We start from the raw sequence: 17704 nt of genomic DNA on the forward strand, positions 1-17704 counted from the left end.
TTCCTCCCCTTGGTACTGGACACTGGAGGGGCTGGAGCAGGACACCAGCCCAGGGGAGCCACATGGCCATCACCTGCTCATGTAACCACACAAGCTGATCATGTCAAGGTCCCAGCCACTCCAGTGGGAGCTCAGTAGGGTGTAGACACCCACATGCAGAGCACTTGAGAGGTTTAGCACTCCCTGGGCTTCCCTCCCCAGACCAGCAGTGGCTGAACCCCAGCTGGGTGCACACATGGTGTTTAGGTTACAGGAGCTGAATGCTGCTCTAAGCAACACCAGCCAGCACCTCTCACTGCAGATATTCACTGCTCCCCTGCTTACACACACCTGGGCTGCCTGCAAATTCAACTTACCTGTGTTTAGGTGTATCCATGAATCATCCACAGAATGACAGAGGTGCAGTAGTTTCATCCTCATGGTGTGAGACCCCACTGTGTCCACTGTGTATCCTTTAGTAGTTGGAATGTCTGCTGGGAGTGCAGCATGGCTGCCCCTCATCTTTGCCTCCTGCTCCCCATCCCAGCACTTCCACAGCTTAGCCCTGTCATGGTGCCTGCCTCATGGAAGGGACATGGCATTGCCCAACAGCACTGCAGCTCCTGCACCTCTGTATGGTGGCCCTACAATAAACTTGGGCTGTTCCTCAGCCCTCTGGTGTCTCCCAGCATGGGGAGGGCGGGCCATTTCCAGTGTGCCCAAGCCCCTGGACATCATGAGACACCTGTTTCAACAAACAATTTTGGCACCAAAACAGCTAAAGAGCAGCTCTCACCAGCTTGTGCAAGATGGGAAGTTTTGTTCCATTGCATCGCAGCCTAGCATACTGTTATGCCATGGCATAGCAGTGCCCTCACAGCAGCCCCTCACGCCATGGCAGCCCCTCACAGCATCCCCTCACAGCATGGCAGCCCCTCACAGCATCCCCTCACAGCATCCCCTCACAGCATGGCAGCCCCTCACGGCCTGGCAGCCCCTCACAGCATGGCAGCCCCTCACAGGGCCCCGTCATGGCATGGCAGCCGCTCACGGGATGGCATCTCACATGCCTTCGGGCACGGCCTGCAGCAGAGGAGGGGATGGGGACTGCCTCAACTATGGGTGGGGTGGGGTTTTTTTCCTGTCCTGACTAAATTGCAGAGCAAACTGAGCAACATTTGCAAGTTCAGTGGGTTTCCCCCTCCTTTCTTCCTTTATTAAAGTAGCCCCTCATAGGCCCGGCATCATCAGCCACCTAATTTCCCAGGAGAGCAGCCCTCACACCCAAGACAATTTGTTAAATGCTTTTATGCTCAAAACCAAGCAGCTGTTGAGCCGCTCTGTCCCCAGGAGCAGCAGCAGGAGGAGGGAGCTACCAGGATTTTTGTGCCCATGTTATGGTGCAGCACCCACGGACAGGGCACACGTGCTGGCCCCACAGGCACCCCTCACCCTGGCGAGCACAGGGAGGTCGTCACAGCTGCCACCACTCAGGACTTGTGGGTCTCCTGAACGCGGTACTTTTACCCAAACTACTGCTTTTTCAGCAGCCGCGAAAGTCTTCATGAATTTGTCTAACCCAGTTTTTGGGCATGTTCGTCCCCAGTCTCCTGGCTCTTGTGGAGGGTCCCATCCCCAATGACCCAACAACCACGACAGGGCACCTCCGGCCCCAGGCTTGGCCTGTGACCTGGGGGGCTCTTTCCCCAGGTGAGCACTAGATGGAGCATCTGACATCGTGAATACTCTTCTTTAATCCCGTAAAGGACAAATTGAAAAGCTAAATGAAAGCACAGATTAAGCTGTATCCCTGCTTCCTCGCTGGACACGCAGCACCTGCACACGGGGCAGCAGGGGATGCCGCCTGGCCACAGACACAGCTTTCTCCTGCAGGAATACAAATCCTTAGCAGCTACAGGTCCAGGCAGACTGGGGATGCTTTGGGGGCCACTCCTTTTGTTTTCCTCAAGGCCACCCAATCCTGCCATGTTTCTCTTCAGCTGCAGAGGCGATACATACCCCATAGCACTTCAGTTGAGTGTGCCCGAATTTGGGAAGGCAAACATACAGGCTTTATTGTTTTTGCTTTGGGAAGAGCAAAAGGTGTCTGATATTCCTGGAAAGCCTGTGGGTGAGCACTGAATTTCTGAGAGCAATTACAGTGCCACTGAAGATTACCAGTGATGTCTGTGTGTGATCAGCTCCTCCTAGCAGCAGAAACTTTGCTAAAAAACGTTCCTGAAATATTATGGAGCAGAGACACTGCTGGTGAGGCAGAGAAACAGAGGAAGGGCCCCATTCCCAACAGGCTGGCATCACCATGAGATTATGATTGGCCCCAAAAGGCTGCCAGGTAATGCAGCTGCTGCTGAGCCACTTTCCCCGAGATCCATCCAGGGCAGGGGAATCCTGCAGAGACTACTGTGCTCTGCTGCTTGCCCAGGTGTGGGTGCACTGACCCCCAAGTGACCCCCAGCAAACTCACTGGGAAGTGCCCAGCCCAGCCAAGGGAGTCTGCTGTGCCTCAGTGCCACTCACAGGCCAGGCTGATCTGGGTTGGAAAAGCTCCAGGGTGCTGCTCCTGGGGTCTTCTTCCTGGCCACACTCTGAGGAGTGGATAGGGCAGCCCAACAGGCACGCCTGGCACAGCAGGAACAGGCAGTGCTGGCATATGTTAATCCACAAACTAGGAAGGGTTCAAAAAGCCAAGGAAGCAAGCATGGTGCTGGAAACCAAGTTGCCTTGGCCATCTCAGCATCTCCTGCAAAGGCCAGCATCCACGTGTCCGCATTTCCCTCACCTCTTTCAGGTGTTCACCGGTTGGCTGCATTTTCACCATAAAAAAAGGAAGATGCCTCAGCTTGGCAAAGACAGAAGTGGATGGGGAAAAATGTTTGCTACAAGGCCCCATTTCTCCCCCCATAGCTTCGCACATAGGAAGTGATCACAGCACCAAGCCAGAGTTCATGGTGTTTGGACAATGCTCGCAGGCACAGGGTGTGACTCTTGCAGTGTCCTGCACAGGGCCAGGATCTGGACTTAATGATTCTGACGGGTCCCTTCCCACTCAGCATATTCTGATTCTATGATTCAACAGCACTGCATCCTTCACACATGCCCAGTGGCTGGCTCTCCTCCTCAAGCTGCTATTTCCCAGCACACAGAGGAGGAAATGGTTGTTTTTGAGACCACAGCATGTATTTGAAAGCCTCATCGAACAGTGCTGTGAAAGTGCTCTGTGCTTGCCTGGCCATGCACCCAGCACAGGGAGAAAGCACAAAGCAGTAGCAGCCTCCATGACCATCCATGGCCTCAGATCCTGGACCACCAGGGATGGGGGAGGGAAACTTCCCTGCTGCATACCTGCCCCAGAACCATGGAGTCAAGCAACTATGTGGGATTAGCAGCTGGCTACTGGGGATTCCTGTCCTGCTGCTAAGCTGTTCTGGGCAAGGGGAGTACCCAGGCCTGACCTACACACACCCAAATGATTTTCCCAGGTATGGAGACCAGGAGCGTTAAGAGCATTTGTTGTGCTAATGCGTTCTCAAAGGGCTCCCAGATTTATGGGGGCTTTTCGGACCCACCAAGGAACACAGTAAAAATTAAGTTTGTTTGGTGGTTGGTTCAGTATCATCAGCAAAATTACCAGTGAGCATCTAACTCCAGGACTCCAGAACCTTGCCCAAGTGTGAGCTGGGAAGAAGAGGGGGGATTTTCAGATCCCAGCTCAAGCCTGCAGTACTGGTAGAAAAAATCCTACTCTGAGATGCAAATGGAGCAAATTTGGTACTGGAGCCACTGGCTAAGCATGGAAGTAATCCTCTCAAAAGCTATTCCTATAGTCAGCACGATCACAGCCACACTTTAATGCAAGCACACTGCAAAAATAGAGGGGCACTGACTGAAGATCTTGTCTCTCCCTCCTTGAGGAAATTGCAAACTTCCATTTCTTTAATCTAATCATTTGCAGGAGGAGATACTTTCTCTAGAAAAGCCAATATAAGAGGGCTGAAAGGTCGAATGGGATAATATGTAATCCAATGCGATAAGGGCTGTTTACAGAATTATTAATCAAACACAAAAGGGAACAGATAGTAACATTTTTTATTAAATATTACAGTGGATCAAAAAGTACAAAATATCTTTTGCCTGCTATGTGATTGGGAAACTATTGGCACATAATACAGTATCAAAAGCATTAATAAGTACAATTTGGAAAACATACAAAAATTGAGTGTTTATAGTTGGCTCAGCTTTATTTCTGGTAGTGTTTAAACTAACACAAAGGTTACTCAATAACCTTTTAAATGGGAAACTATATAATATTACTGGGCCATTTTTATATATACAAATCATCACCTTACAGAGCATATAGGCTACATAACTTGAATCACAAAAAGTATACAATATTTACAACAAAAGAAAGTTAAAAAAGTATAAACAGCTAGTAGATTATGCTGCCATTATTAGAACGTATTTAAAACTGTGGGGCTGGGGGGAGAGGGGAGGAGGAGGAAGAGAACTAGCGAAATATCAACCACATGTACAGCAAACAGCGCTCATGGCAGCGCTGCCAGTGCCACCCGCCTCACACCAGTGCAGGAAGTCCCACTGCTCATCAGAGTCACCACAATCGCACAACTGGACCAGATGTGACCTCCCTGATCGCTGCAAAGGAAGCGAGCAGGCGGTGGGGGCAAGGGACCCCCATCGTGCTCTCTGGAGCTGGCAGCCCCACGTCTCCCCAAATGGGGCAGAGGTGCTGGCAGAGGCAGTACAGCACTTGTGCCCTGCTTGAGCTCCAGCTGCTGCCAAGCCAACTTCTCTGCTGCTGGGACAAACTACTTCCCAGGCACGAACCCACTGGGCAAGCTCTCTGCACCAGGCCAGCTCGCAGCCACAACAGACCTGCTACAAACTGCTGGCCTGCTCCCACCCCGCCTGGCCAGGGGCACGATCACACTGGGAATCAGGCCCTACTTCCCGTGTGCCTGGTGAGGCCTGGCTCAGAGTGTGGCCAGAAGCTACACATGAGCTGTTTGCTGCTGGGCCTTTTCCTTTGGATCTCACAACCTTTAGCATCCCTAATGCATCCTGGACATAGTGCGTTTGAATTGCAACATTTCTTGGAACTGGCTCCTAGCAAATAGATTTATGACTCTATTGGCAATTAGATTCTGCAGTTTCCTTTACAAACCTACCAATAACAATGGTCTGATTGCACAAAGAAAGGCTTGTGCAATTTCATTCAATAATAAGGCCCCTTGAACTCAAACAATGCAAACAAAGCCCCATTTAAGACACTGAGAAAAAAAAAAAAAGACAACTTTTCAGCCAATGAAGAATTCAATAGTCTGTTGAAAGATTTCCAAGATTTCTGTTAAAAGAGTTCTTAAACAAATAATGCATCGCTTCTGTTGGAGGTTTATGCCACCATTTCTTTTCCTCAGCCCTGATGTTTTGCCCAGTATATTATAAGCTTCCCCACCCAGCAGTGGCCAGTCTCCTCATGGGGCAAGCGAGGAGCCCTCCTCTGCTCTCCCTGTCCCCCAGCCCTGTGTGGCCTCAGCATGGCTCCAAAAAGCCTACCAGCAAACTCCAACAGGACGTAACCAAAAGGACATTGGACACTTGCATAAACAAATGCACAGCTCCAGAACACACAACCAAAACAAGGAGAAACATTTGCTTTGCCAAACACATGACAAGCTTCTGTGTTCGCTGTAGATTTTTATATTCTCTACCCCTTTTCCCCCCGCCCTCCTCCCCCCTGTCCCCAAACCCCTGATTCTTACGTGATTCAGATCTAGTGCAACTTTACTAGAGATGTCCTCCACACTGTGGCCTCTGCCTGGATGAGCCTGCGGTTCTGTTTCCTGTATGACTTGTGGAGCAGTAGGATACTCTGCACTGGCACATCCATGTTCCAAGTTCTACTAGTCTGTTTATCAATCAATTAAATATAGTTTTACCACAGGAATATAAAGTATTTAATTGAAGAAGCTGGATTTTTAACAGTAGACGAGTATACTATTCTGGTTTCCACCTTTGGATATTAAGTATGATACATTATATATTGTATTTGGCTTCATATCATGGGAAAATTTAATGACATGCCTAGCATGCAAAGTGTTTCTTAGTAGTTTCTGTTTTTTTTCTTTTCATATCGAGTACGCTGTCTTTGAACAGTAACTGAGATGGTTTGAACCACAACCAATTTTCACATTGCATAAAGCCTCCAAGTGACACTTCACTTTATCAATGTCTGTGCTCAGCTGCATGGTGGTGACGTCCTACAAAGTGAACATACACCCACAGGGAAGCTCTTTCATCAGGAAAATCCAGCCTCTCCATGCCTGGGCTTTCCCCCTGCAAAAGGATGCCCAGGGAGAAGCCGAGATCCCCGTAGGAGTGTGGAAGGACCATCCCGACCACTGCACGGAACCCCCTACCCATCATGAGGCACAGGGCCCAACCTGTGAGCCTCTGATTCAAATCCACACTGGCTCCTCTCACAACTTCTGAAATTCTCAACATTCTCACAAAACACAAATCCGTTTTCTGCACTCCTTTGTCATCCAGCAGCTTATTAGGGAGGTTTTGTTTTCTAGACCATTTCTCTGGTAGGCAGAAGGGTTTCACAGCCTAGGTAAGATTAAGTACAACGCTCGACAAATTCACAGACCACGATACAGGAAAGCAAAGCTCGGTGGGTGGGGAGAAGCGGCGTAGGAGCCATCACAACAATGGGAGGAGGGCGAGAGGTGCTCAGCACCTCACAGGGGTGGGCCGTGGGGAAAGGAACCTTGTTCGCATCCTTGCACCATAACATCACCTACAGTATGTTTATAACCATTAAGATTAATCTGAACCAGTTGCTTCAGTTTGTAAACAGTAAACGTTACCACAAAAACGAAACAAAAACGCTGCTCAAAAGTATAAAGAAACTGGAAAAATTACAAACACGTAATAAAAAAGAAATTAGGACAGCCACAGCCTTTAAAAAAGTTGCAGATAAAATGATACTGTTTAATTTAAAAAAAAAGAACCCAAAACAAAAAAAAAAAAAAAACAAACATAAAGAGCACAGAATATACTGGACAAACGAAACTATATAAATTATTGTGACCAAATGTGACACTGGTAGTTTACGAAGTGGATATGTACAGTCAAATTAAAAACAGTGTTTACCATTCTGTTCTAATAGTGTTAAAATGAAAAAATCTATTGCCGTTTTACTATACATTGCATTGATCGAATCTTTAAAGTCAGGAAAAGTTACCCAAAAAAGCACATCCACTGATTGTACAGATTCTTGGTGCACTTCTCCTTTCCAGGTTCATCTGAAGTCCTTGACTCATTTGCAACAATGCACGGCGTCCGGTCCTTGGCTCAGCGAAAGGCAAATGCAGCCCTCACCAGGGTTTCAGTGAGCTCAGGACTGAGCCTGTGTTTCCACAGGCTCCCTTTGAACATCTGCTCTTACCATGTTCAAGTTCTTTCAGAAAACACATATGCAAAATCCAACTATTTTTTTCTTTTTTTTTTCCCGTGTTTTTGTTTCTCCTTTTTTTTTTTTTTTTTTTTTTTTGGTTTGGTTTTCTTTTTTGCAAGGGCAGGGATAAGGGTGTGAGGGGGCTGATGTGGGAGCCAGAATTAAAGAAGCAGTCCTGTCTCCATCAGACTCCGAGGTGCTCCTCTAGGTGGGATATGACTGCATCCTGGTTGACAAAAATACAGATCGCTAAATCTGCGAGACATCGTCACAGGGGGAGGAATGTTGGTAACTGAACTTTTCTCCTCAGACCTTTTTTTTGTGAGCGAGGGGGTTTACAGTTTTGTGCTGGGATGTACAGAGGATAGCTGGGAAGGTGGGAACGCAGCTTGAGGGTTTATAGCAGCTAAAGGATAAATGCTGTTATGCAAAAGGTCACCGTAGGAACTTCCTACAGGTGTTGCTGCAGCTAAGTGTCTGTACAGTTGCTGGGAATTTGCAGGGGACGTGAGGAATTGTCTCTGCACCATGAAGGAGTGAAGAGCCAAAGGCTGCATGAGTGGGGATAGCACGGTCTGATTTTTCAAGTACTGCAGGGGATGAGAATACCCGGGTGGGAGGCGATTGTTCAGCCCTGTGCACAGGCTTCCCGGATACAAGCCTGGGAAGATGGGGGCTGACAGGGGAAATTTGTGGCTTTCCAGCATGCTGCCAGAGTGGAGACCATGCACTGACTTGCTGCCTTCCCCCTCTGGGTCGGGAACCTTGTCTTTTGCTGGAGTCTCCTTTGGTAAGTGTATAGGAGAGACAGCTCGGAGCTTTTTTTCAGAAATGACTTTGTCCAAATCCTCCAGGCTCCGTTTCAGAGGCCGGGCAGCCCCCACGTTTTGAGGGCTCGTTCTGCGGCTGATGATAGGATGCACCATCCCCTCCATCTTCCTCAGGTTCTCCAGCCTCTGGGCCTGCTGCTTCCCAGACCTATGGAGCAACTCGCTGTGTTTTTTCGGGGCTGTCATGGCCATGGGGGACACACGGCAAGCTTTGGGGTTACAGTCTAGGCTCACCGCCTGGCTGCTTCCAGCCTGGAACGGGGAGATACCTTTGCATTCTTGCTGGGCCATGGATGAGTGAGGGAGGCTGGAGCCCGGAGCCTTTGCAGTCTGTTTGTGTATGCTCTTTGGAAGACTCAAATCTGTTGGCTGATCATCTGAAGAAGCCTCCACTGTTGCCTTTTTTTCTTGCTGATGCAAAGATGGGCGATAATTTAAACTTAGTTTTTCTTGGTGTTTGTGTTGAGTAAAAGTAGAAATATTTTCAGACTCTCTGAACATGTCCCGGGGGAGGTACTTTGATGTCTGTTCATTATTAAGGTGGTGTTCTGTGTGCCTATAAAGGCTGTGCAGATGAGGTGATGAATAGAAATCTGCCAAGAAAGTGGGCACATGGGAGTGCTGCAGTGCCCTTTTCTCACTCATTTTATCTTTGCAGTCCTGGATATCCGACTTCGGTAGGTATGACTCGGCAAGAGAACTGAGGTGATGTTTTGAAAAATCACAGCGTTGAGGATCCGGTTTACTTAGCATGTCGTGTTTAAAAGCATCATTAATTGACTTCCTTTCTTCCTTTGTTTTAAAACTCTGTACATGTTGTATGACTGAGGGCCTATTAACTGCTACAGGATCAGAATTAGGGGCATGGGGACCTTGAGATATGCCTGAGGACAGTTCATCTCTGCTGTTGAGTTTCTTTTTGCTGATCAAAGGTGGAGGAGAGCCATAAGGATAGTTACATGAGAGTGCAGCCCCGCTGACCTGTGACAGCAGCTTCTTCTTTGCCAGGGGTGACATGATACCTGGATTACCTTTTGAGTACAGCAGCGGTGTGTAACTGAAAGTGGAGTCATCATTCACAGACCCGGGCAGCTCCTTTTCCTTGAACATGTCGAAGTTCTGCACCACCAGCACTTTGGGCGTTTGCTTTAGTGCGTTGTGGATATCTTCATTTCCCAGCTGGTCCACTTTCACCGTGCAGTTTGCGATGTAATCGGCCATCTCTGGCAGCTTCTCATCTTCCATGTCGCTCTGAGTGGGCAGATGAACTGGGAAAGCTGTGAAGGGCATTTCTGGAGGTTCACTTTCTAGGTTGTCAGTAAAAGCTTTGTGTAGTCTTTGTTCAGGCTTTGTGTCTTCCAGGGCATCTGCTGGGGGGTGTAATCGTTTTGTGACAGTGGCATCCAGCACAGTGTCTTCTTCTGGGGACACGGATATACTTGAGAAAGAGGACGAGTGCTGAACCTCCTCCTTGGCTTTCTCACTGTTGGTGTTGCTTTCTGTCACATCTGTCTTTTCCAGAGGCAGTGTCCGAGCTGTGTCTGGTGAAAGAGATGGAGGGCCTTGCACAGGTTGTTTCACCTCTCCCACTGTAGGGTGTTCGGGGAAGTTTTTCTGGTCTGCTGATTCTTGATCCTTCTCTTGTTCTGATGAAACCTAATGAAATGATTCAACAGACAGTAGTAAGGATGCAGCATGTTCCAGCAGCCTGTTTGTAAGGTTATGCACAGTACACGGCTACTTTTAGAGAAGGACTTGCCAACCACCTTGCTGGCACATGAAGGCTCTAACGTCAGGTACTGGGCTCAAACAAAGAGAAGTATCTCCTGGAAATATTACAAAATACACCATCCCTGTCAGAGTCACAATAAAGCATTTCAAAACAGCAGATGTTTGTAACCTGATGAGAGGCACTGGTGGCTTGATCAGATAGCTAAATGCTGAGGTTATATACTCTTTCAAAGTTAGTTAGGCAAATGCAGAAGAGCAGATTTCATGACACAAACAATAAGGCTATAGAAATTTCTCCTGCTAGCCAACTTCACCTAAGAAAAATGCACTATTCCTACGCTTTCCCTTCTCTAAAGTCTCTCCAGCATAGCTATCTTAAAATTCAGTAATCACACAGGAGATCATTCACACCCAGTTCTGCATTAAAGTGTGAAAATTATAGAAATGGCATACTAGAAATCCCTATTGTAGGCAGCAAATCACTGCCACAGCTTAACTAGGACACACATTTTTTTATTACCGGATTAAAATGAAGTTGTCAACATTCAGTAAGTGTGTGTGCTCGCTATTACAAACATGGCTTTTATACGTTCTTGTCAATGGGACCGTGGCTCGTTCTGCTCCCCCATTAATACAGCTTGTGTGCACAATTCACACTATTCATCCCATTATGTAGCCGGCTGAACTGTGACCCACAGAGGTCACCAGAGCATCCCATCTGCGATCGAGCTGACTGACAGCCCTTTTCAAAACTGCTGTCACTCTCCTCTGACATGTTGTGGTAGAAGACAGTCATAAAACAGCAGCATTGTGCGACTCCTTTATTATTATTGTTTTCTTTCTTCCTTCATTGTAAGGATAAGACGCATCGAGAAAGTTATCATCTAAATGCTGCTTTATGGTCTGTCGCAGGAGCGGGGAATCGGAGACGGTCTAACGAGTCTAACCCTCTCAGAGATTTATTTCTTCACAGCTGCTTTTAAATATTCCTGTCTGTTTGGTTGGCCTATTAGTTACAGTGTCTGTTAGTCATCCTAACTTCTTCTTTTTAAACTCATAGCTCTCTTTTGCAGCCAAATACCATCATTAGGTCCTTTACAAAGAACCATCGCTAGTCTCTTGAGCTTATAAAATTACAGGCAAATACCAGACAGATGAGCAAAGCAAGGAGGAGAAAAAAAAGAGAATCATATTTAATAACTGTACATTCTGCTCTTTGTTTCTGTTAAGCAATACTTTGATTGAAGTTTCAGCTATTGTGAGGAAATGTGCAGTCTAAGGCTAATAGCATTTTGTCTGGTGTCTTGTTACACTGACAATGTCATTGTGATGGAAGGAAAACAGTGAAGAGCACAAAGGCAAATGCAATCCTAATAAATTAAAGTTATATTCTCTCCCTGCATACTTCTAATGGTGCATGAGTCGAACATGAAATTGAGAGGACCACACATTTGTAACTGGATTATGCTTTTCCAGCTCACAGCTTCCAGGCCACATGAAGAAATGACATAAGCGGTGGCTTGGATGGGGACGTGCCTACACATTTATGTGGTGGCCATAGGGCTCTCCCTCAGAGCAATACCCCATCACTGCTGTGCCTGGATGAGGCCTCAGGAATGGGGCTGCACTGCCAGGGCATGGCTGCGGTGCGAGAGACAAGCAACCTTCTGCCTGGCTCCAGCAGACCTGGATTTTGCTCCACCCAAAGGAGCTGAACATCTCCTGCCTGCTACCCTTGTTAAGCGCCACATCCTGGGCACTGAGCCTTCCATATGGCAAAGCACAGATGAGTTCTGGAGGTGAAGCATCCAGCCTGCAGACCCTTCACTGCTCAAGCTTTGTGTGATCACCGACTCATATGGTGACTGATGTGGAGGTTAAGGTCCTTAATGGCTCACCCTGATCAAACAGGGGCAGGACACATCTTCCACCCCAGTCAGGGAGGAAATAATAATTTTGCTATAAAAGCTACCATTTTACAATAGGGAACTGCCATAATTGTACATTTTTATTGTCTCGTCTAGGCTCCCTACATTTCCGATAAGCACAGCATAGGAACTCTTCCTGCAAACCACACAAAAATAACTTCAGTTTAAACAGCAGGAAGTTTGAGATAGGGAACAACAAAAGCAAGGAAATTCAAAGTAAGGCTGTTGCTCTGTTGCTGACTTGTTATGTTGGGCTTAGTAGCAGCAGCACAGATAGTGTGTAATGTATCTTTCTGATCCAAGACCCTCAATAAATAACCGGGGATGAAGGAATGACAAGGGAAGAGGGAGCACAAGCTTTCACTTCACTTCTCCTGGCTTTGGGCAATTTGTCCTGTAACCTTCCAGTGACTGAAGCACGTTTGTGCGCACTCTCCTCTCCATGTGGTTTTTTTTTCATTTTATCCAAACAGGGCTCCCCCTACTTTAAAAGTATAATGTCAGAGAAAAAAAAAGTCTCTCTGGGGATTGCTCTTAAATTAGATATTAATGGTACTGTTGATCAAGGCCATTTAAAACACAAATTCTTCTTTGCACGGGAGATTAAATTGTCCTCGTAAGCACAACTTAAAGAGGTAGTAGGACATGAAACCCAAACTTTTCTGTTCTCAAAACTGGGTTCATGGAGTCTTAGAGGCATCTTTGTTTACAGGTCCTGCATTGTTTTTTTAAAACAACGAGGAGGATGATTGTTGATAGCTGACCCAATAAAGTTTAGAAACAAGTTTAGAAACAGGACTTCTGTACCTGCCAGACGCAATGAAGTCAAAGGAGCAGCCATAGTCTGCTGGGCACATCATGTGTTTCGACATTCTTTAAATACTTACTTTCACTGCAACGCCTTGAAGGCTGCTGTGATCTGGCAGACTGAGACAGGAAAAGCAACATGTTTTGCAGGGGTTGTGTGTGAGGAGCTTCACCATCTCCTTCACACAGGGTGCAAGCAGGGCACAGGAGAGAGTGGGCAGGATGTGTAAAGGAACGTGCTTAAGTAACAGTGTGGCAAAACCCCCATTGATTTTATATCACTTAACAACACTTGAAATTTACACTTATTTGCAGACAAATATGAATTCTACCATCTATCTTACCCTGTGCTGTGAACATAAAATCTCTTCCCTGAGGGCTGTCCTATGCCTGCAAGTAACATGGCTCTATGTGGAAATTGGGGCCTGCCCATGTGAAGCAGCGTGACATGATAGGAACCTATTATGTCTGAATAGGAACCTCAGCTGAAAGCCATCTGCTGCTTGAGAGAAGGAAGTCAATCTCAGGGCTTGGAAGTTGGTTTCCTCAAAATGAGACCTTTTAGTTCAAAAAGAAACTTATAATATAATAAAAATCCTAGGGAGTAATATGTTTTCTGACAGTCATGCACACATCTGTGAGCACAGGAGGCTGATCCAGAGGTTACCATTATAAAACTCAGCTGTGTCCAGCAGTTACCACAGTATTATCAACAGTATTAGAGGTTCCTGCACCCTATACTTAGATTAGGAAATAACTGTGGTAGTTGTGTGGTTTCCCTTTGGCAGCTGCTGATCTGTTAGTGGTGACCACTGTATAATACAATGAGCAGAACTGGTACTAGTCAGATCCAGCGCTTGGTCCTCTGCCATCCCTGCTGTGCAATATGGAGCAAACTGGCTGCCATTCACAGCCCAGAAAAATCCCAGCACAGACAGTATCACAACAGCTGAATTTCCATTGCTGAGCAAACTAAAAGGCCAACTGGTTGGAATTCTCCAGTCTAAATGATATATTTTATCACTGGATTTCATGTGATTAAAACTGTGCATTTTTAATTGAAAAACTGAAAAGCAGGGAAGCAACCGACCTCAGATGCATCTTGGGGTTTCTGTGAATTATCTTTTTCCTTCTTGCTCTTTTGGTTTTCATTTTTGATGCGTTTTGTTCCAGACACTTTTGTTTTTGCTTCACCCTCCTGGGAACTGTTATCCTGTTTTCGAGGTTTCACTGGAGGCAGTGGCTTATCTTCCTCTCCTTTAATAAATCTTTCATATGGCAGGATTAATCTAGGGGATTAAGGAACAAATAATTGATCAGGTTTTGCTGTTCTAGCAAAGAAAAAAAAGTGTATCTACTATGAGCAGTTTACTTAACAAATCCATTTCCTTCCATGCCACAAAAGCAACAGTTTAAACTCTGCATCTATAAATCCAAGTATAAGAAATCAATTTATTTGGCAAGATTATAATGTGGCATAAATTCAGTGGAGTTGGAGTTGGTGTGGATCAGCTGTCAGTAACTCCGCAGTGGTTTGTGTGGCTACACCAATTTGTACCAGATGAGAATATCAGCCATTATGTTTCAGACTGATTTAAAAAAAAATCCACCATTTATTTTTATTTTCCCTCCCTGAATTTAACAGCATGCAGCAAACTCCAGGAAAACACCTACAAAGCCACAGCCAACTCAATAACAGCTACACAATTTCCAGGCTGGTGGTTCCCTTGAGTGCAAGGGCAGTGCCAGGAACGTGGGAGGAGCCAGCAGGAGCCCTACAGGGGTGGGCACAGCACCCGCCTCACTGTCACCAGCACCAGCCCAGCACCACTGTGCAAGGCACCCATGTAGTGACAGTCACCACGCTCCCTGCCTTTGCCAGGGAGCCTTTTTTAAGGAAGAAGGGGAGAGGAGAAGAGTTAAAAATGAAGGAATTCTTCACTGTGGAACTGTCTGCCACAAAGTGCACGAAATCGCTTTAAAAACACAAGGAAGAAACACAAACAAAAAACATCCTCCCCTGAAAGCATCAAGCACACTGAGTTTTAATCTCTCTGTTTTCCTTTTGCAGTTCTTGATCTGAAAGGAAAAATAACTGATATAATTAAAAGGGATGGATTGCATTACAATCTCAGTTTCAACTTCAGTGATTAAAGTTTTTATAATACATTTTGGTATGATTAATGACTCACTGTGGGATTAATATGAGACTCAGACTTTAAAAATATGAACTTTAATACAGCAAACATAATTTGTTAAAAAAAAAAAAGACAAGTTGACTCTACGAAGAAAATGTACTTTGCTTATAAACAACATAAATCTGCTCAAATACCAGGAATCCTTAATTATCTTTAATCTAAGACTCCAAGGCAGAAACCTCTTTGGTTCAGATATTCGTTTGTTATCCTAGAATCAGTTTCTAAGCATGCAATTTTGATTTACATACTTAGATGTTCAAACACAGTTTGGGCTTAAGAGAACAGAAATTAGATTGCTCGTGATCATAATATTTTACATTTTAATAAAATACAACATAAATTATGTTAAAATATAAACCTAATTTATGCTATATTAGAAACAAAATTCATTAACTGAGCATGCTCTGACATGGTATGTGCAAAGAGGCGTGAATAATACTTTCTAGCCCTGAATTTGGCAGGGCTCCAGTAATGAAGCTAAGCAGAGCCCACAGGGAATATTCATCTTCAGATCCCATTACAAACCGAGTTTAAACATGTTACAGCTGCTAAAACTGGAAACTGCTCCCTCTATGCAAACTTAGCAAAATAATACGTAGTTGCCAAATACCTGCTTCCCACTGTAATATTACAGTTAATGTTTATATAATAAAAAGCATAACTAAGCAGAAGAAGAAAAAAATAATCCTGTTCATACTTGAGGCTGCTACATTTCATTCGCAAAGCGCAAATATTGGTGAAAACACCGAATTCCTCCCTGTGCTGCACAAAGCACTTTGGACTTCACTAGAGGCAAGGTTGGGTTTCACACAGGGCAGCGCCAAGGCCACTCTGCCATGTGTTAAATATTTAAAATCACTTTTAATAAAAACACTTTTTATTACAATAATTGTTAGCACTGCGAGGGGAGCGTTTGACTTTGTTTTGTTTCCATGGGAACGTGCTGCCCATTAAAAATCTACATATTCCATCCGTAAAGGTTTCAGACACTGTCCGGTGCCTCATGGGAGATGGAGATGCTCCCAGCCCCAGGAACGAGCCTTTCCCTGGAAGATGCCAAGTGATTAACCCGGTGGCTACGGCTGGGCCAGGAGCAAGGCCCGGGCCGACGCGATTAATCACCGCTCGCGTGCTCTGCGCCGAGCCTTGTAGGGTAACGCGGGACCCAAACTCCTCCTCCTCTTCCCTCTGCACCTCACCAGAACTCATTAGCTTGGGTGCTAATTAGTAACTGTAGCTTAAATTTCCTTTTCTGATCTTAAGGGTTCATGTGGGAGTACAAGGTTTTCATTTTAGTTATTTTTCACTGAGCTCAGCAGTTGGCAGGCCGACAGCAGTAAAAATACATTTCACATAGCCGGTCAGCGGCCTGGAGCCAGCGGCAGGAAATCTGGAATTAAATGTTTCATGTATCGGGGAGGCAGCATGACTAAGGTAAAACTGAGTCAAAACACAAGGATGGCTTGTTCTAGGATTTTCCCCTCCTCGTTTCAAAGGAGGGCAGGCCAAGGTGGCTTTTGGGGGCGGCTGGCGAGGAGCCGGGCAGGAACGCGGGCTGCGAGAGCCCAGGGAGCAGCACCGAGCTGAGCAACACCAGCAATTGCCGCTTCATGTAGAGATTTCCGTTGGTTGCAATTTTCACTGAATGTTTTTTCAGTTATCCTGTCATGGTACAACACAATTACCCACAGGATATGATCTTATCATTTGATTATTAGAAGTTTTTATAGCGCAGGAGTAATAAAGCTAATACAGCTCTCGGAACATGTAAGCAGCCGGCTCACATGCCATGAAAGCAGCCGGCTTAGCCAATTTAAGGTCAATATTGCCCAACACCGGAAGAATGCGATCTGCTGTTAGCCAAATACTTTAGCAGAATGTGACATGTCTGAAACCAGCACGAGATTTTTTTTTTTTGGGTCAAATATTTGCAGTGCAGGTAAGATTTAATCAATCTTTGAGTAAAGAGAGGTAAAGACAATGTCCAAAAAACAGGATCCAGATACCTCGAATGTAACATATGCTGGAAACAACAACCATGTTTTCAGTCGCTTTGAACTGTGGCTGTACTTCCCGACAGGGGGGGAAGTATCAAAGTATTCATAAAAAAAGAGAGGGAATATTTTGTGGTCTGAAGAATATTTACTTGTAAAGCCTGCAAGAAGACCAAATAAAAGGGTCTTTATCATGATCAAGATTCCAATATTAAGATTAATAAAATGTATTATTTATAAGCCAATTAACATAAATAGAATATGTAAGCACTAGTGTATTAAAAAAATCTTTCCACAGGCAGCAGATTTTTAGCAGCATGAGGTTTTTTTTTTTTCCTGGAATAATACAAGAATAACATTTTCCAGCCAAGAGCAGAAACAGTAGGGGAGTCTTTGCTATCACAGGGCTTCTTATTAAATTCAGTCACTGTGAAAAGCCAGTCTTTTTCCTTTTTTCTTTTTATTTTTTTAAAATAAAGACAACTTAAAATCAATACAAGTTAGATTAACAAATCAGTACTATACTAATCCTGATTTATTACAATCGGCAATATTAAGTTTAATCACGTATGAACTGCTACTCAAAAAAAGATTTTCCTTTAGTAAGTCCTGAATTAAATAATGGTGCAGTGTACTGAGTTTTTAGATCTGCATCATCTGATATTATGAAAAATTCAATGTACTTCTCTGCGGCAGATGTCAGAGGTCAGCAAATCTATTACAGTAATGTAAGTAATCT

General features: G+C 45.3%; 1 protein-coding gene across 4 annotated transcripts in view; it reads right to left on the minus strand.

Moving 5' to 3' along the window:
* Positions 1-6990: 6990 nt before the first annotated feature.
* The window catches only part of ARID5B (AT-rich interaction domain 5B), a 114878-nt gene continuing 104164 nt past the window's right edge, over positions 6991-17704 (minus strand). For all 4 annotated transcript variants that reach the window (XM_069019087.1, XM_069019088.1, XM_069019086.1 and 1 more), the window contains 2 exons: positions 13864-14062; positions 6991-9963 (listed from right to left, as the gene is read on the minus strand). In XM_069019087.1, coding sequence (XP_068875188.1) covers positions 7813-9963; positions 13864-14062 — 2350 coding nt within the window. In that variant the 3' untranslated portion in view covers positions 6991-7812. The remainder of the gene's footprint in view (positions 9964-13863; positions 14063-17704) is intronic.

The sequence above is a fragment of the Aphelocoma coerulescens genome, chromosome 6 (genome assembly GCF_041296385.1).
Source record: "Aphelocoma coerulescens isolate FSJ_1873_10779 chromosome 6, UR_Acoe_1.0, whole genome shotgun sequence".
NCBI lineage: Eukaryota > Metazoa > Chordata > Aves > Passeriformes > Corvidae > Aphelocoma > Aphelocoma coerulescens.